Source organism: Chlorocebus sabaeus, chromosome 16 (genome assembly GCF_047675955.1).
Source record: "Chlorocebus sabaeus isolate Y175 chromosome 16, mChlSab1.0.hap1, whole genome shotgun sequence".
Lineage (NCBI taxonomy): Eukaryota > Metazoa > Chordata > Mammalia > Primates > Cercopithecidae > Chlorocebus > Chlorocebus sabaeus.
Genome location: NC_132919.1, coordinates 58,567,234 through 58,590,905, shown reverse-complemented (window position 1 = coordinate 58,590,905; position 23,672 = coordinate 58,567,234). Strand labels below are relative to the sequence as shown.

Sequence of the window (23,672 nt, the reverse complement as noted above, 5' to 3'; positions counted from 1 at the left end):
AATTCAGGCATATATTTCAGTTTGCCCTGAACTGTGCCCAAGGCTGTGTTCTCATCTCTGCCAGGGTGTCTGTGCCCCTCATGTGCTGCTGAATCGGATGCAGAGCAGAGCCTGGGGTCCGGAGGCCTCGCAGGGCCTCAGGGGAAGGGGAATGTGAATGTGGCTCAGCCCAGAGGACCTTCCATTTCATCGATTTTGGATTGGGCGACAGAGGAAGCAGATGTCGGGGCTGCGGACCTGCTGGTCTGGGCAGGGGTCTGGGGACCCTGGGGCTGCCTGCCATGGTCTAGAGGAGGAGGCTGGGGCCACTTCCTACAGGTGGCAGCGGCTCAGCAAGGGGAGGCCTGGCCACCAGGGGCTTGAACATTCGCTTACTGGAGCCTTTGTGCTTGGCCCTCAGCAGCATGGCTGGGGCTGTGGTCCCGTGTGAGGGGTGCTGGGGGGTGTGTAGGTGGCTGGTGGTGACTGCTTGTGCCAGAGTGACACAGGCTTCCGTGGGCCTGGCTGGGGACAGTTAAAAAGCTGAAAAAGTACTTGGCTTTGTGAGGGCAAGGCTTGGGAGGCGGGGCCCTGCAGGAGGCCATGTTCTCTGTCCTAGTTGCAGGGGGTGGTGGGGGAAGGTGGGACAGATGCCATCTGGCCTCTGTCCCTGGGCTGCAAGCTGACAGCAGGCCGGGGAAGCAGTGAGGCCCTCTGCCGTGGCCTTGGGGAGGAGTGCATGTGTGAGGCTGGGGTACAGTGGCTCTAGAGTGGGGCTAGGGCTCATCGCCAGCGCCAGGCTGGGGGAGGATTTAAAACCAGGGTCCTGTCTCTGAGCCACCCCACAGGGACGCTCGATCCAAGCCTGTTAAGACCGTGGAACTCGAGGGTAGGCAGTGGGCTGGGCCCCCATGGGGTCAGAGGTGAGGGCTGCCCTGGAGGAACAATACCCTAGTATTGCTCTACCTTTGTCAGCTGGGCAGCCCAAGTGTGGCACCCTGCTCAGGGAGTACCTCAAGGGCCTGGGCCTGGGTGGCACCGGCAGGCTTGGACACCGCCCTGGCAGCAGGGGCCCCGTGGAAGGCAGGAGACCCGGCAGGGGGTGCCACCCAGTGTGGATGGAGGGGCAGCGCAGGGGCACCGGTGAGTCACTGGGCAGAGGCATGAGCACGTCCACGTAGCTGAGCAGGAAGAAGTCTGGCCATCCAGCAGGCCCTCCTACCAGTTCTCATCGATCTGGTCGATCAGCGTGAAGACATCACCCTCATGGAAGCCCAGCTCCCCATCGTTCTCGGGCTTGAAGTCGTACAGCGCCTTGCAGCTCGGCTGGTCTAGGGGCGGCATGCTCCTGCTAGGAGTCCGAATGGGCTTGTCGGAAGATTGGAAAGAGGACGAAGCTGCAATCCTGAGGACTGTGGTGCAAGAGAAACCCCTTTTGGACTGCTCAGGCTCTCTGAGGTCAAAGGGCTTCCGAGGCTCGGGCTTATACTTCCGCTGGAGTCTAAGGAAGCTTCCTGCATCCTGCGCTTGAGCTTCTTGGCCAGCTCGTCCAGGATCTGCACCGCCTGCTGGTGGTAGTCCAGCTGCGCCTCCACCAGAGCCGGGAGTTGACTCATCTGCTCAATGTCGGTCTCCAGGAAGTTGTGCATGCTGGTTTCTGCCACTTCCTTGGACTCCTCAAACTTCTCCAGCGCCTGGCACAGCTCCTCATTGGGGGATCTTGCCCTGCTGCTTTTTTTAGTCAAAGTCCAGGCGGCGACCCTCCAGCTTCTGCAGGTGGTGCTGGATCTCCTTCAGGTCTTTCTTGCATAGGTTCTGAACGGGGTCAGTGAAGTTCTACTTGACTTCTATTTCCAGGGAATCCTTCACCTCCGCCAGATGCTTCCATGGACTCGCCGGCATCCAGCAGTGCATCTTTGAAGTTGGACTCGTCACCCAGCTCCTTCCCGTGGTGGATCAGGCCCTCACCCAGGAGCCCCTCCGACTGCGGGTAGCCGGGGTTCTTCACCTGGCTCCGTATCTTGCCCGCCGTGTTGAGCATGGTCAGCTTAGCCTGCGAGGCTGGGTTGGGTTGAAGGTACTGGATGGTCCTGGCCAGCATTTCTGTCACCGCCTTGCTGATGACATCCACCTTCTTCTCCATCTCTTTGAAGTCATCGTCCAGCTTGGTCCCCTCAGCCCCTCCGACCTTCTCACTGACTAGATGGCTCACACTGTAGAACTGCTTCTTCAGCCCCGCAACCGACATGCTGCCTCCTGCTGCCTAACCTCCTGCCCTGACCGTGCCAGCAACAGTCTCCTGGGAGCCGCCGAACCTCTGTGCGCCTCAGCGGCCCCCATTGGCACCGCCTCCACCATGCGCTTGCCAGCTCTGCACCTGCCCTGGCACTGCCTCGAGTTCATGATTCTTTAGTCTCCTTCAATCTAGAACTGTTCCCAGGATTGTTTTAAAGTATACTAACAAACCTTTGAGACTGTAAATGACCTGAGATATATATTATCCTTACTTGAGAATAGAAAGTTTTTAATACGCATTAAAGATCATTGCACATGAGCCCAGACAAATGAACTGGCCTACTTACTTTGTATATCAATGTGTAAATTCCTGAAGACTTCCAATAATGAACTCCAATAAGGCAATTAATTCAATGTCTTTATGGCCTTGGTGACAAATGGTTACAGACAATGAGAGTATTTTTCCTATCCACGAATGGTCAAGAAAAAAGCAGACAGATCCTCACTATCTTAGAGAACTAAGTGAGAAAGCTGGTCGGTGAAGAGGACTTCATCCAGAGAGGAAGGGATCTAGCTGACAGGGAGGATGCTGCAGGAGGCTGAGGGAAGGGAGGCTAGAGCAGTAAAACAGATCTGAAAACCTAGTGAAGATAAGAAAGTGACCTGACAAAAATGAATGGAGCAGAGTGCGAAATGAAGGGCCCTTTCCATGCTAATCTTGCATACTGCCCTCAACCAGTCTTAGCATAACTGAGTTTCTATTTGGCTTGCATATTGTGGAGGGGGTGGGGGTGGTGGTGGCACAATTTAAGTTGCAGTAAGTTGTGTAACAAACTCAAAATAGGGCCCTGCAGAAATATATATATATATATTTAGACAGGGTCTTTCTCTGTCACGCAGGCTGGAGTGCAGTGGTGCCATCTTGGCTCACTGCAACCTCTACCTCCTGGGTTCAAGTGATCCTCCTGCCTCATTCTCCCAGAGTGCTGGGACTACAGGCATGCGCCACCACATTTGGTGAAGATATAGATATATATCCATAGCTATATCCAGAAAGAAGGACAGGCATGGTGCCTCATGCCTGTAATCCCAGCACTCTGGGAGAATGAGGCAGGGGGATCACTTGAGGCCAGGAGTTTGAAACCAGCCTGGGCAACATAGTGAGATCTCGTTTCTCCAAAAAGTAAAAATAAAATTTAAAAAAAAACCAAACAAAACTCACACTGTATATGTAAATTAACTCAAAATGGATCAGAGACCTAAATGATGTAACTATACAATTTCTGGGAGAAGACATAGAGAGTGAATCTTTTCTACTTTGGATTAAACAACAGGTTCTTAAAGATTTCTTAGGTAAGAAACAAAAAAGCACAAGCCATATAAGAAAAAATTGCTAACTTAAAGCTGATCAAAGTTTAAAACTTCTGCTCTTCAGAAAACTATTTATTTATTTATTTATTTATTTATTTATTTATTTATTTATTTATGTATTTGAGACAGAGTCTCACTCTGTCGCCCAGGCTGGAGTGGAGTGGTACAATCACATCTCATTGCAACCTCCACCTCCCAGTTTCAAACACTTCTTGTGCCTCAGCCTCCTGAGTAGCTGGGATTACAGGCGTGGGCCACCACACCTGGCTAATCTGTGTATTTTTAGTAGAGATGAGGGTTTTGCCACGTTGGCCAGGCTGGTCTCAAACTCCTGACTTCAAGTGGTCCACCCACCTTGACCTCCCAAAGTGCTGGGATTACAGGTGTGAGTCATCACGCCTGGCCCTACACTTTGGATTTAACTTTGATTCCTGCTCATATGCAGAGTTTCTAACTGCTTAAATGTCCGCAACATTTAGCTGCAAGGAAGGAAGCTTCACACAAAGTCCTCCAGGGAGCAAAAACTACACCACCACTCCCAGCTAATTTTGTATTTTTAGTAGGGACAGGATTTCACTGTGTTGGCCAGGCTGATGTTGAACTCCTGACCTCAGGTGATCCGCCCGCCTCAGCTCCCAAAATTCTGGGATTACAGGCCTAAACCACCCTGCCCAGCAACAAGACTAATTTAAGGGTCACTTGTTTGATGCCTTTTCTTGCCCATGCCATAGGTCAGAACTAGGACAAGCAGAGCAGGTCATATATAAGCTATGTAAGTCTCTTGGCCTATTTGTACCTTAGTTTTCCCATTTGAGAAAAAAGAATGGGTCTTAAGACATACTTTTCAGAGTTCATAATGGGCTTATTCCCAGCTAACCAATAATTGTATGAATTTTTATATATAAATAGTTGTTTACATGTATTCATTTTCTATTTCACTTACAACTTGTGTAAAAACTGCATTCCGTGCCAGGCCTGAAACGTTCCAAAGCTCAGTTCTGTGAGTAAACTGCAACCAAGATTTCTACAAAAAAAGACATAAGGCAAAGGAAAAAAAAATATTTCAGAACATTTATCCTTTGCCATGAGTCTAATTTATGTAGGATGGAACAGAACCTCAATCCTTTATGCACTAAAGAAATCTCACTGTGGAAGATACTGGCTTATGATTTATAATTTAACATTGCACATGTGGTGCATTAGATACAAAACAGTGAGTGCTCAGTAAATACCTGTGTGAAGTGATCTTTATTTCTCTAGAACAGGATTTCACAACTTCAGTACCATCGACATTTTGGACTCTATAACGATTTGCCATGGGGGTTTGTCCTATACCTTGGAGGATGTTGAGCAGCATCTCTGGCCTCTGTGCACCAGATGCCAGGAGCATACCCACAGTTTTGTCAACCAAAACTGTCTCTGGACATTACCAAATGTCACCTGAGTACAAAATCACACCAGCTGAGAACCACTGCTTTCTGATGATTCACTATGATCTGTGTAATAATTCTCACACTAATCTTTGCTAGAGACAAAAACAGTTTGCTATATAATTTTAGTACCTTTCTACTGGTCAAATTTTAATCATATTTCAGAATGAATAGCAAAGAGGTTTATAATTCAGTTTTATAAAAATTCCAAATGCAATAAAGTTATATTTGTAACTTACATAAACTGCAAAAATGGTAGTGGTTCAAATGTGTGTCTTTCAATAGACTGTATTTTATTGTAGGATAAATCTCTAGGAAAAGGAAAATATTGCCTTGATAAGTTATTAGATGTCTATTGGTATGAATAATAACAAGAGTTTAGAATAATATTGAATACACATTTTTCATCTCAACTCTAAACGTTTGGACTTGTATTTGAACTTTCCACAGCCCCTAACCCTGCCCGTACCTCTCCTAGAGTCTCACCTTCATAGTTTTAATAAATGAAATATACAACTTAATAGACTTTGGAATTAATTTTTCTTGAGAGCAGTAGACTTGATTAGATGCCCTTTTGTGGTATCATCAAATCCTAGATTATGAGCTCAAAGTTTTTATCTCTATATATAGTTTCTAATATTAAAATGAATAGCCTCACATTTATACACCTTCCTAGTTTAGGTCAGTTTTCCTAAGCCAGTTCAGTATCAGAAGAAATAAGACATCCTTTCACAGCATTTGAAAGGAAGTTACCCCTTTACCTAATACATAACTTTGAATTAATTCAAATCATATTAATAGAATTAATTTCTATCATAATAGAAATTCATTTTTAGTTTTATATTGCTTTAATATTTTATGAAAGCAATTTCTTCAGTTACACAGTGATGAAGCTTGTTGTCCCTCCCTCTTTACCTGGGTGGTGTAACGTTCTGGCTGATGTCTCCAACTGTAGTCGCTCCCTTCCTAAACTATCCTGCACACAGTCATCAGGTAAACTCCCCAGAAGTGGCTTGCAAAGACCAGCATCTCCTGGGAAATTATTGAAGATGCAAATTCTTGGTCCCACTCTAGACCAACTGAATCAGTAACCACGAGGGCGGAGTCCGGAACTGAGTTCTAACGCACCCTCTCAGGGATTGTGATGCAGATCTATCTACAGCACTGCTGCGGTAACACGGTTCCCCATGGCAACTCCTCAGCTTGGCATTCAAAGCCCTAGAAGATCTGGCTCCAATTTCCCACTCTCCCTCCTTGTACTCTACAGGTACTCATGGCATTCCTCAAATAACTTCCTGTGATTTGCCCTTCTCCCATTTTCCTTTTGCAAGCTTAGAATATTTTCCCCAAGATGTCTGTCCGATGTTACACAATGACCCTTCAAAGTCCTATTCAAGTGGCATTGTTCTAGTAACATCTTCCTGGGTCCAAATTGAAGTCATTTTCCCCTCTTCTATGCTTCAGAAACAATTTATCCCTCCTAGTTCCCACAGTTGATTTCTTCTTTTTAATGTAGTTATTTTTCATCCCATTTTTTTTCTGAGCATAAACTCCTTGCAAGCATGGAGTAGGTCTTGCTCATCTGCATTGCCCACCATATTTAAAACTGACACATGGAAATAAAGCAAATTCAAATATTTGTAAAATAAATGAATAGCTGGCGAAGTAGAAGGAAAATGACCATTTTAAAGGAATTGTAGTTTTATTACTTCATGGCCTCTGTAGCACTTTGGCATCCACTTGTGGATCTTTACACCCACTTTCCTTAAGCCTTCTACGTTTGAAAGAATCTGTTTGCAAAAGAACATCACTAATGAACTTAATAAGGATTAATGACATACACATCTCTATGGACAAAGGATAAGAATCATGCCGTCATAGCAATGAAGATAGTATCTTCTTGTCTCTAAGCAGATAGAAATACTATGCAAATATAGCTTTCTTGGTAACAGGGCTGGGGAGATAGTTATTTTATAATTAGCAAAGAGTTAGGGGCATTTCTGACATGCTTACTTAGTGTAAACATTTCTAACTCTGCCACTTAACTATCATTTTAAACATCTGTTTTAATATAACAATTCCTGAAATGAAATCCTTAATACCAGTCTATTCTCTTGGGAGCTTAATATTCTTGATAATATTATTTATCTAATTCAGCTGATTTTTAATATTTAAATGTTAATTTAATTCCGATTAAATTACCAAAAAATTCTGGATTAATGATGTTCAAATGAATGTAGGTGGTCTATGTTTTCTTCTCTGTTAGACAACAATCTGAAGTTAATGTTAATTCCTTTCATCCTACTAAACCAACCTTTTCAAATCTTTTTTTGTGAAGGCCAGACAGTAAATATTTTAAGGCTTTGTGGGCCACATGCGATCTCTCTCACATATTTCTCTTTCTTTCCTTTTTCTTTCACAGTCCTTTAAAAATGCAAAAAACATTCTTAACTTAATGGGCTATTAAAAAATAGACCTTAGATAAGATTTGGCCTATTGGCTGTAGATGGAATAGAAGAAGATGGTGTGTAAACCCTTGTAAAACAAGGTTCATATGGGTGTCAGTCACTGCTCAGATCTTATTACCATGTGAAATTTTTTCTCTCTGTATAATTTAAAAATTGAAATCGCATAGGAGGTAGCTAATGCTGGAGATGGGCTGAGACCCTAAACAAACTTACAGAATTGCAGAATTTTATTGCTCGAAGAAATCTTAAAGATTATCTAATTTGAACCCCTTATTCATTTTATAGATAATAAGACTAAAAACTCATAAATATGATTAACTAACTTACAAATACCGGAGGGATAGCAGGCCTTCAAATGAATCATTACGTAATTCAGTCAAATAATTTTCTTTGAGAATTCTAGAAAACGAAAAAGTTATTTCTAGATTAAAATGCAAACCACAACTATTTGCTACACAGGACTATCTCCTGCATATGGAGGAAAGCTGGATCATGGTCATTTCAAGATGGTGATATCTGCTCTGCTTTCATTAAAACCTTTTCTTACATTTTCCTTTTTGTGTTCATCTCTCTCCGCCACACACACACACACACACACACACACACACACACGCAAGCACGCACACACAAGCACACCGCTACCCACTCTTCACACCAAATTGTATATTTCATGCCTCTTCTCTAGATCACAGAATACCTTTCAGAATCCAACTCTGGGTGGCACCAAGATCATCAGAACCTCCATTTCCTCCTCTGTTTTTCCAAATCTTATGAAAACTCCACATGGAACCATTTCAGGGCTGCAAGTGAAGCCATTCAACTTTTTCCCCTATTAAAAAACTTTGACAACTACAATGTGCATAAAGTGCACGTAACATACATGTTGTTTATATTTTATTTAATTTAACTTAATTTCTCAAACAGGGTCTCACTTTGTTGCCCACATTGGTCTCAAACTCCTGGGCTCAAGTGATCCTCCTGTCTCAGCCTCCCAAACTGTTGTGATTGCAGACATGAGCCACCTCACCTGGCCAAATATTCAGTTTAATAATTATAAAGCAGATACCCATGTAACCGCATTATAAAAGATGATTGCTAGCATTCCAGAAGCCCTAGTGTGCTCCTTTCCAGTCATATGCCTCTCTCTAACCCTAGTAGGTAACTACTATCCTGACTTTTGTAATAATTTTCTTGCTTTTAAAATGTAGTTCTGGCCTGGCATGGTGACTCATGCCTGCAATCCCAGCAGTCTGGAAAGCCAAGGGCTAGCCTGGACAACATGGTGAAACCCTGTCTCTACTAAAAATATAAAAATTAGCTGGGCATGGTGGTGGGCACCTGTAATTCCAGCTACCTGGGAGGCTGAGACAGGAGAATCCCTTGAACCTGGGAGGTGGAGCTTGCAGTGAGCCAAGATCACGCTATTGCACTCCAGCCTGGGTAACAAGAACAAAATTCCATCTCAAAAAATAAATAAAGCAATTCTCCTTTCTCAACTTCCCAAGTAGATGAGATTATAGGCACCCACCACCACGCCTGACTAATTTTTGTATTTTCAGTAGAGATGGGGTTTTGCTATATTGGCCAGGCTGGTCTCAAACTCCTGACCTCAGGTGAGCCACCTGCCTTGGCCTCCCAAGGTTCTGGGATCACAGGCATGAGTCACCACACCTAGCAAGTAAACCCGGGAGGCGGAGCTTGCAGTGAACTGAGATCCGGCCACTGCAGTCCAGCCCGGGCTACAGAGCAAAACTCTGTCTCAAAAAAAAAAAAAAAAAAAAGAACTCATGCATGACTTGTCTATATAAGTTGAACTAATGATGTGACACATAAACTGTTGTGAAAAATGTTACTTCAAATGTAAGCATGTTTTCCAAAATCATTTATGTGTCTAAACTAATTCCCTCTATAAATCAGTAAGAAAACGATAAAACAATTCAACGGGAAAATGAACAAAGGACAGAAAACTCAGAGAAGAAACACAAATGTTCAATAAACATATCTGATAATTCATGAGTTATCAGAACAATTCAAATTTGGATGGAATCCCTTTTATTCATCCATAACTTCAACAAAAAGTTGGAGAATACCCAGCGGAGAAAGGTGTGGGGAAATGAATGCTGTCATCTTCTGCTGACAATAGAGTAAGTTGGCACAACATTTTTGAGGGCAATTAAAATTTTATATCTACATAGTCTTCACCCTAACAATTCCATTTCTAGATATCTATTCTACAGAAATACTTGCCCATGTTCACAAAGAAGCACGTACAGGGATTTTATTGCAGCAATGCATGTAACAAGAAAACTAAGTATAATCTAAACATTCATTGATGGGGGAATTATTAAATAAACTATGATGCATCCAGACTATGGATGATGCGGGAGTTTAAATGAATGGGGTGACCCTCTAAGTACTGAGAAGGAAAGAAATCATGAAGTGAAAGAATATATCATATGATAAGTGATACACTTATGATATCATATAAGTGATACACTTATCATATGATATCATATAAGTGATACCATGAAGTAAAATAATCAAGTTGCAAGATGTTACTACTTATGCAAAGAAAAAAGATTTTAAAAACCACACAACAAATCTATTTTGCTTTATGTAAATATGTATGTAGGCAAATGGGAAAAAGTCTGGAAGGAGGTACACTAAATGTAGAGTAGCATTACCTCAGGGATGAGGGAGTAGGGCACAAGGAGGGTTTTTGTTATACCTGTTATTGCATTTTTATACATTAAAAATAGAATCATGGGCTGGGGGTGGTGGCTCATGCCTGTAATATGAGCGCTTTAGGAGGCCAAGGTGGGAGGATCACTTGAGCCCAGGAGTTCAAGACCAGCCTAAGCAGCATAGGAAGACCCTGTCTCTACAAAAAATACAAAATTAGGTGGGCGTAGTGGCATGCACCTGTGGTCCCAGCTACTTGGGAGGCTGAGGTGGGAGGATCGCTTGTATCTGGGAGGTGAAGGCTGCAGTGAGCTGTGATTGTGGCACCGCACTCCAGCCTGGGGTACAAAGTAAGATCCTGTCTCTTAAAAAAAAAAAAAAAAAAAAAAAAAAAAAAAAAAGAGGAAAAAAAAGAATATAACCTTGTATTATTTCTATGATAAAAAATAAATTTAAATCGCCTCTTATTTTAAAGAGAGTCTACAAAATTTAATTTTAAAATAACCATAGGATTGCAGTCAACAGGAGAAATATCTCTTCTTAAAGGTACCGACCTCAAAATTCTGGACCAAGAAGGCTCTTACAATGCAGTTAGTTTTTTGTCATATTTGGAGAGAATATACTCACAGTTTCTCGGTCCAACTGTATGCTTTCCATCCATTTCCATCAATGTAAGAAATATAGTTTCCTTGAAAATTTCTGTGAAGAAACACAGTTTATATCCTTGAATAGGTAGGAAAAGAATGGACAGGAGAAGTAAAAGAATCATGGCAACCTTGTCGGGGATATTCGGTTACAGAAAATAACACCTGCTTTCTCATTTCCGGAGCTATCAGCTTCCTGGTTTGCGCAATTCATCAAGAAGTAATGCGGGGCCACCGGCACAAATGATGAGGCATCTCCCGGAAGCTTAACTTCCTATCCATCCCATCTCTTGGATAGACATTCCAGTTAATTACTTTGAATGTAAGTATTTTATCCAAAAGCACTTATATGTCTAAACAAACTCCTACAAATCAACACAAAAATGGTAAATAATTCAACAGAAAAATGGGCAAAAGCTTATCATTATCAATAAATAAGCAGAAAGAAACCCTGTACCAGGTAGCACCAAAGCTTTGCCCTCTGCTGGAACATCCTAGGCTTTTTCTTTCCACTCTTATTACAACCGACCTCATTTGGCCCCTTCACACTTTACTCCTACGTTTTGCGAGACCTTTCTATGTTGTCTCCCTGAATTAAACTTTTCCTTTTGGGCACTCTACATATGGATTCTAAAATAATCCTTTGCATGTCTACACTTGAACATAAAGCAAAAAACAAAATGAAATAAAAGAATCCTCCTGTTTTAATCATTCATCTCTCTTGCTTGGAAACTTTCAATGGCTTTCCATACCTCACTGTGTAACTTTCAAACTCCTATAGCTGATAGTCAAGGTTTTACATAATCATATCTTCATTGCTCCCTCACCTAATTCTTTGCAGCCGGATTGATCTACTAAATTCCAACCGTAACTGTAGCCATGCCTTTGCCTAGACTGTACTCCCATTTTTTTTTTCTATTTAACAAATTATAGCTACTCTTTAAGACTTAAGTAAAGTTTTAGCTTATTCACGTAGCTTTCCCTGATCTCCACACCTCAAGAATCACTATCACTGATTCTGATAAATTATAGCACTGATGGTCTGCATTATCTTTTAGTAATTAATTATATATATACCTCCATTTTTATGCCTATTCTCTTTCTTCCCTCCTATCATTTTCATGTTCTGGAGACAGTAGCGTACTTGGCCCTGGGTTTGACACAAAACGAGTGCCACATATAGAAAGCCAGGGACAAAGATGAGTTGTGGACATAACTAAAGGACTGAGTAATCATGTTAACAGCCAACACTCCTACATATGCTAATATGAAATGTTTATATATTTCATATATATAATGAATGTTTCTGATGAAACTGATGAAATGTTTCATATATTCACTCACCTAAATTTCACAGCAATCCTATGAAATGGGAACTAGCCTAACCCCCAGTTGAAAGGTGAGGAAATTGAGTCACAGAGCGGAATAACTTGCTCTGGGTCACCAAGCTAATAAACAGCCCTGGGTTCAAACCTAGGCAGCCTGGCTCTGGAATCAACTCTTAACCACTTAGAGCCTCATCACTGAGATCGGGAGAGGGACAGGCTGCTGTAAAGAGAGTGAAGCGAAAATGGGAGGAGAGCAGTGGTTAAGCAATGATGTGATGGGGCTAAATAAAAATGGATGAGAAAATGAGTAAAAGACTGGAGTAAGAGTAAAAGTCTGGAGTAAAAGTAAAAGACTGGAGAAGGGGCCTAACAGTAAAGGAGAATAAAGAGAAGGGAGAGTTGACAAGCAAAGGTGAAAGCAGAAAGTCAGTTGCCCATATGGCTTGGGGAGATAAAGAAGGCCCAGGAAGGCCTCCAGGAAAAGGCTGCCATATCAGGCAGGACACAGAGGACAATTGAGGAAAGGTGATTCTTACAAGATGGTGAAGGTGCCATCGTAGGTGTTGGGCTCTGGCACAGGCACTTGGTGGAGCCTCTGCTTTGGGCTGAGATTAATACATGACAGTGTCTCATCTCTGCAGGTACAGAGCTCACATATGTTGGTGCTTGCGGAGGTCTTCTGTCCCTCTGGTGCAGTTAAATCCTTATTTTGGGTGTAACATTCAGACTGCACCAGTGAATCCTGAGTAGGTTCTAGTTCAGTAGGTGAACCTGTGACTTCAGTCAGGCTTCAATGCAGAGTCTGAACCTGGTATGGACAAGGAGTTGTAGTCTTCTCCAGGGCTATAGAATGTCCAATCTCTGTAGAGGGTTCTGGAGTGATGGCAAGTCCCAGGTCTGGAGGCTGAGTTGAGGTCTCCTCTGTGGTTGGAGATGGTTTAATCTCTATAGGAAGTTCTGTAGTTATAGTAAGCTCCAGGGCCAGAGGTTGAACTGCGACTTGAGTCAGGTTTGAATGCTGAGCCTGACCCTTGTCGGAAGGTGGAAGTGTCACCTCAGGGTGTCTTGGAGGAGGAGCTGTAGTCAGGGCTGTAGAAGGTTCAACCTCTGTAGTGGATTCTGGAGTGATGTAAATCCGAGGTCCAAAGGTTGAACTGTGGTTTGAGTCAGGTGTGAATGCTGAGTCTGAACCTGGTCTGGATGTGGAAGTGTCACCTGATGGTGCTTTGGAGGAACCAGAGTCTGCTTCAGGGGTGTAGAATGTTCAGCCTTCATAGTGGGTTCTGGAGTGATGGTAAGTCCCAGGTCCAAAGGTTGAACTGTGACACTGGGCAATGTTGAATGCTGAGCTTGATCCTGACCTGGTGTTGGGACTGTCATCTCACAATGAGCTGGAGGTTGAGCTGCAACCTCCTTAGGTGGCTCTGGAAGCAGAGCTGGGACCATCTGCTGGCTTGAAGGTTCTACTTCCTTAGGGCGGTTCTGGAGCCTGAACTGTGGCCTCCTGCTGGGTTGGAGAAGGTTCTGCCTCCTCAGGGGGCTCTGGAATCTGAGGTGGAACCTCCTGCTGAGTTAGAGATGGTTCCACCTCCTGAGGGAACTCTGGAGGCAAAGATGGGGTCATCTGCTGGGTCAGAAAGGGTTCTATCACCATACGGGGCTCTGAAGACTGAGCAGGGACTGCCTGCTGGACTGGAGAGGATTCTACCTCTTTAGTTGGCTCTAAAAACCGAGTTGGGGCCTGCTGTAGGACTGGAGATGGTTCGACCTTCTCAGGTGGCTCTGATGGCTGAGCTGGTATCTGCAGTGGAGGGCTGACCTCTTCAGTGGACTTTGGAGGATGACCTGAGGCTTCCTGCTGAGTTGCAGATGGTTCAACCTCCTTAGGGGGCTCTGGTGGCTCAGCTGGGAACTCTTGCTGGACTGGAGAAGGTTCTGCCTCCCTGGGGGGATCTGGAATCTTAGCTGTGGCCTCTTGCTGGACTGGAGATTCAATCTTTTCAGGAGAATGCAGAGGTGGGGAAAGGAGATCAGGCTGGGCTAGAGAAAAGTCAGCCTGCTCAGTGGGAATAGGAGGGTTGTCCTGCTGGGCTGGAGAAGATTCAATCTCCCCAGAAGACTCAGAAGGCTGAGCTGGCTGCTCCTGCTCACCGGGGGAAAGTTCAGCTCCACATGAAGAACGGGAGGCACAGTTGGGAACCCCTGATGGGTTGCAGAAGGTTCCACCTCCTCTGAAGGCTGAATTGGGGCCTAAGATTCTGTCTCGTTGGTAGGCTCTGAAGTTATGGTAACCTCCACATCTGCAGGTTTAACTGTAATGCTGGGCAAGTTATAATGAGCTTGATCCTCACCTGGAGGTTGAACTGTCACCTCATGATTCGGTGGAGTTTGAGCTAGACTCTCCATAGAAGCCTCTGGAGGCAGCCCTGGAGGCTCATCTGAGTTCACCGGAGTTCTGGAGGCAGGCTGCTGGCATACAGTATATCCATACTTGAATATTCATCCTGCAAAGTTTGTTTCTGACTTTGAGGTTTGGAAAATTGGTTAGCAAGGCTCCAGTGCTGAGCTAGATCTTTCTTCAGGTTCTTGGGCGAAACAATAAATTTGGTTGGTTTTGAAACCTTACTGTCTAGTGGAACAAGTATTTCATCTGCCTGATGACCTGCAGCCTGATCTAGATCTGCAGTTTGAACCTTACTTTTGAGGTGAGGAGGCTGAACTGGGTCTAGTTCTGATCCCCATCCAGCACTGGAACCACCTCTGGGAGCCTTTCTTGCGGAGTCAGCTTGTCGTTTAGATGCTGGTGGGCAGCCGAGAACTGCTCTGGCCCCGGGGGCAGCTTTCCAGCTGAATCTGTGTCCAGGAATGGAACCAAATTTTTCAGTCCATTCCTGGGGCAGGACTCACATCTGGGAGGAAGCAGAGGACCCCAGGTAATCAAAGCCCTCCGGGTCTGCCAGGGGAGTAAGCGCATGGGGAGATTCCCATGCGAGATCAGATGAGCAGGAAGACCAGGGCTCAGTCGGCCCCAGGGGTTACAGGTTAGCTGGAGCGATTGGGTCCTTGACCAACTCCAGAGGCTTAACTTCCTGGACTAGAAGCCACAATAGTTGCCACGTGAGGAGGGGCTGTGGGCCCCAGAGAGGCAGCTGGGACATGACACGCGCTGGCGCCTCGCACTGAGCGTGAGCCATTCTGGCAGCCTGGAGAGGCTCGTGCCCCTGATAAGAGTGCGCCCAGCCCAGTCTTTATGACATCTCTATGCCACCTTTATTAGGCTCGGGTTCCAGATCTGCTCCATGTCACCGTGGCAATCTTATGTCACAGTCCCGCCCAAGCCCTCCTTCCCCCCGACCCTCGCTGGAACACCCCTCCTCTCCCCTCCCCTTAGCGAGGAAGGATTTGGGCCACAGACCCCGGTGGTCCCAGGACTCCAGCGGCCTGTTGTGGTGGGGTCACCACCACAACAAGGAAGTCACCGTGGGACCCTGCCTCAGGATATTCAGAAGAGCTAGTCCAGTTCTGGCAGCCTGAACTCTTCCTCCTCCAAGGTGAAATTCAAGAATACTCTTCCTTGCAAGGAGAGCTGCAAAATGGGCGGCAGTTAGGGTGGCAGACAGAACGCACATTATAGTCATTTATTCCAAAATTTGCCATTTTCGCCAAAGTTTCCGTATCTTTTGTTGCATGTTTGATCATTAATTCACCACCCTATTAGGTAGGGGCTGCCAGGGAATAAGCGAGGACTCCAAGTTTTCTGTAGGAGGGGTGTTGGGGGTGGGCAGTTCAGTCTGGGAGAGAAGGCTTTAATCCGAGTGAAGAGCCCTTTGCACTACCGTGGGAGGAGGCTGAACTGTCATCCTGCCTTGACTTAACACAGCCATTACCCTAGAAATTACAGCGACACCCTTCAGAGATCAGCCCTGTGTGCACACATGAAGAGGCTTAGGTTGTTAAAGTCAGCATGTTAAATAATTTCTTGAAAGGCGACTATAGAACCCAGCTGACTTCCCCCATAGCCATTCTTACCTACTTTATTACTGTCTGGCACAATTACCAGCATGTAAACTCGAAGAAGGTGCGTCATCTTATTCCATGCCTAGCATAGGCATAGGGTGCACAGTGATGGTGTTAAAATTGAAAGGGGGCCGGGCACAGTGGCTTACACCTGTAATCCCAGAACTTTGGGAGGTCGAGGTGGGCGGATCACTGAGGTCAGAAGTTCAAGGCCAGCCTGACCAATATGGTGAAACTCTGTCTCTACTAAAAATACAAAATTAACCAGGCATGGTGATGCATGCCTGTAATCCCAGCTACTCGGGAGGCTGAGGCAGGAGAATCGCTTGAACCCAGGAGGTGGAGGCTGCAGTGAGCCTAGATGGCGCCGTTGCACTCCGGCCTGGGCAACAAGAGTGAAACTCCGCCTCAAAAAAAAAAAAATAAATAAATAAAATTGAAGGGATTCCAAGATTCACCTCATTTAGGGATGGATCTATTGTTATAATCAGATTTCTGAAATCAGTGCTGACTTCCTCTCACATTTCACGGGAAGCTAGATTTCTTAAAGCGTGACGTTTTCTTGGTGGGTTTTATTTAAATTGAATTAAAATAATTATTTTACAGGTAAAAACTTCAAAGCACTTTGCAACTTTGGGGTGAAAGTTAAATAAAACACTCTAGCCCCAAATTAAATTCTCACTGAAATGAAACTTTTGCTCCTTTGTTCAAAATAAACATCCTATATATAGTAAATAATGACTGTTTTGAGATTAATTTAGAAACTTAATCCCTATTTAAGAGCTTTCATATACAGTCATGCGTTGCTTGCCATGTGAGGAGGAATTTGAGAAATGTGTCATTAGGTGATTGCACCATTGTGCTAACATCACAGCATATTAGGTGGTGTAGCCTACAGCACACCTAGGCTCTGTGGTATGGCCTATGACTCTTAGGCGACAAACCTGTACTGTATGTTACTCTACTGAATACTAAAGGCAATTGTAACACAATGGAAGGTATTTGTGTATGTAAACATGGAAAAGGTATAGTTAAAATATTGTGTAAAAGATAAAAATGGGACCCGGACGCAGTGGCTCACGCCTGTAATCCCAACACTTTGGGACGCCAAGGTGGGTGGATCACCTGAGGTCAGGAGTTTGAGACCAGCCTGGCCAATGTGGCGAAAACCAGTCTCTACTAAAAATACAAAAATTAGCTGAGTGTGGTTGTGTGTGCCTATAATCCCAGCTACTCAGGAGGCTGAGGGAGGAGAATCACTTGAACCTTGCGGTGAGCTGAGATCGCACCACTGCACTCCAGCCTGGGCAACAGAGTGAGGCTCCATCTCAGGCGGGGGAAAAAAAAAGATACACCTGTATAGGGATAGCTCCATTATACTCTTATGGAACCATCATCATATATGTGGTCTATTGTTAATCGAAACATCATTTTGCAGCACATGATTGTAAATGATTGACAGAAAGATCTTCAGCAAAATATTCCACCCAAGATATATGGGAGATATTGAGATCCAAGTAATAAGCCATATTTGAAAGGCATCATAGTTTTTGAAAGCTGTAGCGCAATCATTCTTAAGGCCAGTTACTTTTTCCCCACATCTCTGGGATCCCGTTTGAAGGGAGTTCTAAAAAGGCCTGTGTTCAAGCCGCCCAGCATCCCTGACTCCTGGGGCTGGGGGAGACTAACCCCTCTCCTGTGTCCACAGCTGCAGTAATGCAGTCCTGAGTTCTGCTCTCCAAACTTCAAATAAGGGGTCAGAGCCAAGGGTCAAGACTTTAGGAAAAGCCCCAGAAATACCCTGCACTCAAAAAAGCAGTTTCAGAGTTTCACATTTTCCTAAGAATGAAACAAATTATCCTCCACATACTGCTGCTTGTTTTGAATTATGGTTACACTGGCTATGTTATCCAACTCTTGAGTTTTTTTTTTTTTTTTTTTTTCCCTGGAGACAGAGTCTTGCTCTGTCACCCAGGCTGGAGTGCAGTGGCACGATCTCGGCTCACTACAACCTCCGCCTCCCGGTTGAAGCAGTTCTCCTGCCTCAGCTTCCCAAGTAGCTGGCATTACAGGTGCCCGCCACCATACCCAGCTAATTTTTGTATTTTTAGTAGAGACAGGGTTTCACCATGTTGGCCAGGCCGGTCTTGAACTCTTGGCCTCATGATCCACCTGCCTCGGCCTCCCAAAGTCCTGGGATTACAGGCGTGAGCCACTGCACCCGGCCTGTTTGTTTATTTTTTGAGATGGAGTTTTGCTCTCTTTGTGCAGGCTGGAGTGCAACGGTGCGATCTCAGCTCACCACAGCCTCCACTTCAAGCGATTCTCCTGCCTTGGCCTCCTGAGTAGCTGGGATTACAGGCATGTGCCACCGTTTCTCCATGTTGGTCAGGCTGGTCTTGAACTCCTGATCTCAGGTGATCTGCCCGCCTCGACCTCCCAAAGCACTGGCATTACAGGTGTGAGCCACTGCTCCTGGCCCTGTTACCCATGAGTTTTTATCTCCACATACTTGAATTAAACCGTGTAGAGTTCTTCTTCCCATCTGACATCTACAGTCTCTTCACTGGGTCTGTACTCCACAGCTATTTTACCACTTTCTGAAATAAAGTTATCAAGGATCAATTCAGAATCTTTTTCATTCTAAAACTTCCTGCATATGATGGGAGCACCCCACGGTAAGACATTCTTTTGGTTTCTAAAAGCAGAAAATAAGACCATTTTCCTGGAAGTTTCCTCATCTCCTCATCATACACTTCGATTTTCCTTCTTTTCTTTTTTTGTTTTCTTTTCTTTTCTCTTCTCTTCTCTTCTCTTCTTTTCTTTTCTCTCCCTCCCTACCCTCCTCTCTTCTCTCTGTCACTCAGGCTGGAGTACAGTGGCACTATCATAGCTCACTGCAGCCTGGAATTCCTGGGCTTAAGTGGTCTTCCTGCCTCAGCCTCCAGAGTAGCAGGGACTACACCACTGTGCCCGGCTACTTCTCTTTTTTAGAGACATGGTCCCGCTTTGTTGTCCAGGCTGGTCTCGAACTCCTGACTTGAAGTGATTCTTCTATCTTGGCCTCCCAATGTGCTGAGATTTGAGGTGTGAGTCACCATGTCCGGTCTCACACCTCAGTTTTTAACATATGCATGAAATAGCAACTGTGTTTGGTTGAAAGGACTTTATGATCTTACAGATAGGAACTAAGTAATAATAACATAAGAAATAAAAAATGTGGAAACAAAAATGTTCAATCACAGTATGATTAAATGGTAAGGCATCAGGTGGGGGGGGGGTCAAAGTAAGTTCAAATCCAAAATAGAGACCACTGGGCTAGTAGACACTTCATATTAGAAGCAAAGCTAGGTGTCTATGCCCTGAGAATCAAAATTCCATCAGATACAATGAACAAAGCTTCAGAGAGAGAGAACATTTGAACATTTTATGGTAGAAAATATCCCACATACTCTATAGACAATACAACTTCCTTCAAGGCAAACTAGAGCTATAAGGCTTTTGGTCTAAGAAGTTTTGAGTGTGTGCAAGGGATACCTCTGCATACTAGGGAGAGGGGGACAACCCACACATTTAGCTTGGTTATTAAATGTTGTCACTCAGACTTGACAGTTGATGACCAAGGAAGTAAGACTTTCACTAGAAGGGCTGCCCAGGTTGGAAAGCTGAGAGCAATCAGGGCCACCTCTTACAAGCAAATAAAGGTCTGTGGTAACTTCATTAGGATCTGTCAGGCTCTAATCCTTCAGGGCTGTGAAGCAGAAGAGCAACTCTGTTCAGGGACTCTTTGCTAAACATCAGGCTTCCTTTGGACACAGCCTATAACATTTGCACCACTAGGGAATACAAGCAATGCCATTGCTTGTATTGGGAATACAAGCAATGCCATTGCTTGTATTGGGAATACAAGCAATAGGGAATAGAAGCAACGCCATTCAACAGCACGACCACTTCCAACGCTCACAGCAGAGCAGCTGATTATTGTATAAGAATCATATTTGGCCAGTACATCGGTGCCAGAAATGAAAGCTGGAACTGAATTCTCAATTCGGGAAACATCATCTAATAAAAAACAACAATGACAGCGTATTTTGTCTGCTTACCTTGTAAGTATAGTTCTGAGTTTTTACATTTGTCATCTCATTTCATCTTACAATATCCCCCAGAAGGTTGACTGGATGACTAACCCCAGCGTGCAGATAAAGAGATTGCAGCTTAGAGATATTAAACATCTTCAAATCTCTCTGGCTCTAAAGATTGCATAAAAAAAATCTGAGAGACAGAGTTAGGACTCAAATCCATGTGTCCAAAGCTTATAATCACTATGCTGTATGATAGGCATGCAATGAAAGAAGACCTGCCTCAAACATTTTCTGCGTGAACTGAGGCAAGTCCTTTTACCTCTATAAACTAGGGACAATCTTTGCTGTCATTTTTTCCTACAAATGTCACAAATAACAAATTTGAGGCTGTTGCTGTGAAAGAATTTAGCAAATGAAAGCATACTAGGGAGTGTTTTAGATATTGATATTTTTATCCAATTAACTTTTCAAAATGAGTTTATTTGCTCATTGAAACTGAAGTACTTCAACGACGATTAAGAAAGTTTTACTAGAACTACAATAGACAGCTTCTGGAATGCATCTCACAAAGCCTTCTGAATAGCAAGCTTCTGGGCTGTCTTCCGTTTCATAAGGAACAACAACAGTCTGAAGTCCAACCAAAACAAATGGATTTAAGGTGCCTAGCTGAGTGATAATTGCTACATGTTTAAAAAATAAAAATGCATCCACAATTCTTAGCTCATAATCTTCGTGATTAAGGGCAGACAGCACAAGGGTATGGTTGAATGGCTCTGTTACAGGCACATCCTGGCAGGGCCCATTTTTACTGCCTCCATCTAGTTGGGAAGTTCCCGAAGTACTAGAGGCAGATACAAGCCAAGAACCCGGCACATGCTCACGTCACCCAGAGATTTCAAATTCATCAGTTAAGGCTACACTCCTACAGACCCTGCCCTCCTATGCATCAAGGGCTGGAATCACTCACCGAAAAAGGTTTGGTTGGCTGGACATGGTGGCCCACGCCTGTAATCCCAGCACTTTGGGAGGCCGAGGCAGGTGGCGGCCAGGAGTTCAATAACAGTCAGGCCAACATGGTGAAACCCCATTACTACTAAAAATACAAAAATTACGGCCGGGCGCGGTGGCTCAAGCCTGTAATCCCAGCACTTAGGGAGGCCGAGACGGGTGGATCACGAGGTCAGGAGATCGAGACCATCCTGGCTAACACGGTGAAACCCCGTCTCTACTAAAAATACAAAAAACTAGCCGGGCGAGGTGGCGGGCGCCTGTAGTCCCAGCTACTCCGGAGGCTGAGGCAGGAGAATGGCGTGAACCCCGGAGGCGGAGTTTGCAGTGAGCTGAGATCCGGCCACTGCACTCCAGCCTGGGCTACAGAGCAAGACTCCGTCTCAAAAAAAAAAAAAAAAAAAAAACAAAAAAAAACAAAAATTAGATGAGTGTGGTGGCGTATGCCTGTAATCCCAGCTACTTGGGAGTCTGAGGCACAAGAATAGCTTGAACCGGGAGGCGGAAGTTGCAGTGAGCTGCTGAGATCATACCACTGCACTCCAACCTGGGCGACAGAGTGAGACTATTCTCAAAAAAAAAAAAAAAAAAAAAAGAAAGAAAGAAAAAAAAAAAGAGGCCGGGCAGAGTGGCTCACGCCTGTAATCCCAGTACTTTGGGAGGCCAGGATGGACAGTTCACTTGAGGTCAGGAGTTTGAGACCAGCCTGGGCAACATGGTAAAACCCTGCCTCTATTAAAAATACCAAAAAAAAAAAAAAAAAATTAGCTGGCTGTGGGCAGGAGGCAGGAGAATTGCTTGAACCTGGGAGGTGGAGGTTGCAGTGAGCCGAGATCACACCTGTGCACTCCAGCCTGGGCGACAGAGCAAGACTCAGTCTCAAAAAACCAAAAAAGGTTTGGTACAGATAATCTGGCACCTCCCTGGGCATCATCTATGGGAGCCTACTCCACCCCGTTAGCCTACAGCCCTGCCTCTGACTTCAAACCCTAAACCTGAGGGCCATGAATACTAGAAAAAAATCTCAGTGTCTGTGTCAACTGAGTACCCTTTCTAGGTATCTATATTAGACTCTTTTTCTGCTCAAGCCCTTCTATGAGTGAAAAAAGGACTGAATGGGCCGGGCATAGTGGCTCACACCTGTTATCCCAACACTTTGGGAGGCCAAGGAGAGTGGATCACGAGGTCAGGAGTTCAAGACCAGTCTGACCAACACAATGAAACCCTGTCTCTACTAAAAATACAAAAATTAGCCAGGCATGGTGGTGCATGCTTGTAATTCCAGCTACTCAGGAGGCTGAGGCAGGAGAATCACTTGAACCTGGGAGGCGGAGGTTGCAGTGAGCTGAGATCACACCACTGCACTCCAGCCTGGGCGATAGAGCAAGACTCCATCTCAAAAAAAAAAAGGACTGAATGTTTACGTAAAAGTTTTTGTAAATTTTTAGATGATGACCTGACATGGTGGGTGGCTCATGGCTATAACCCAGCACCTTGGGATCCTGAGGCAAGAGGATCACTTGAGGCCAGGAGCTTGAGGCCAGGCAGGACAACACAGCAAGACCCCCATCTCTAGAAAAAATAATTAACCACGTGTGGTGGTGCATGCCTGTAGTCCTGGCTACTCAGGAGGCTGAGGTGGGAGGATCCCTTGAGCCCAGGAGTTTGAGGTTACAGTGAGCTATGATCATGCTACTGCACTCTAGCCTGGGCAACAGAGTGAGACCCTGTCTCTAAAAAAAAAAAATAATAAACAGATAAATAAATAATCTTTAGATGATTTTGTTGGGATAACTGAAGGCTACAAGAGATATGTATTTGAAGGACTATTTTAGTACAAAGCAAGTTCTTAGCCCAAAACTGGAAAAACATTCCTTCCTTCTTCCTCCTAAGCTTCTTGGCAGGAAGGTCCACTGTATAATTTTAAATTTAGAGGTTCTGTCAAGTATTGCCTAAGGTAAAAACCTATATTGTAAGACAGAAAAACTCTGCCTAGGACTTCAGTAGCCCAGAGAGGGAAGGGCTTAATATGTGTCTGAAAAGATGAGTTTTAGAAAGTAAGAAAAAAGAGAGAGATCATTCCCACTTCAACTCCTTACCCTCCTCCACCTCCAGTGAAAACAGACCTTCTTCCACCTTATCCACAGGCTCCTCCACCAAGTCAACACCAGACTCCTGCAATCATAGGATGGCAGCACCACCTCTAAAGCACAGAACTTCAGGCTTTGATTTGGAAGTGGCATCACAGCCTCTTCATTTTCCCTTTCTTCAAGGTCAGAAAACTCCTGATGCTGTCAGGAGTTTTAGTGTAAGTTTCCTCTGAGGATATTAATGTAGGCTTCAAACTGTTTTGTTCTGAGAAATACAAATTAAACTCCAGTCATTCACGCTAACAGTTGAGGTGTTTTATGGCTTCAAAATCAAGTAA

At 44.5% G+C, this 23,672-nt stretch overlaps 1 protein-coding gene and 2 pseudogenes across 1 annotated transcript; all 3 read right to left on the bottom strand.

The window, feature by feature from the left end:
* Nucleotides 1-286: 286 nt before the first annotated feature.
* On the bottom strand, nucleotides 287-2,227 carry LOC103243150 (endophilin-A2 pseudogene; annotated as a pseudogene).
* Nucleotides 2,228-11,688: 9,461 nt separating this feature from the next.
* On the bottom strand, nucleotides 11,689-13,401 carry LOC119622063 (leucine-rich repeat-containing protein 37A-like; the record flags this gene model as incomplete). Its single annotated transcript, XM_073005598.1, is given in 1 exon segment — nucleotides 11,689-13,401. A coding segment is annotated over 1 exon segment (732 nt), but the record flags the coding sequence as incomplete, so codon positions are not given.
* Nucleotides 13,390-21,401, bottom strand: LOC140708673 (leucine-rich repeat-containing protein 37B-like; annotated as a pseudogene).
* Nucleotides 21,402-23,672: the final 2,271 nt, after the last annotated feature.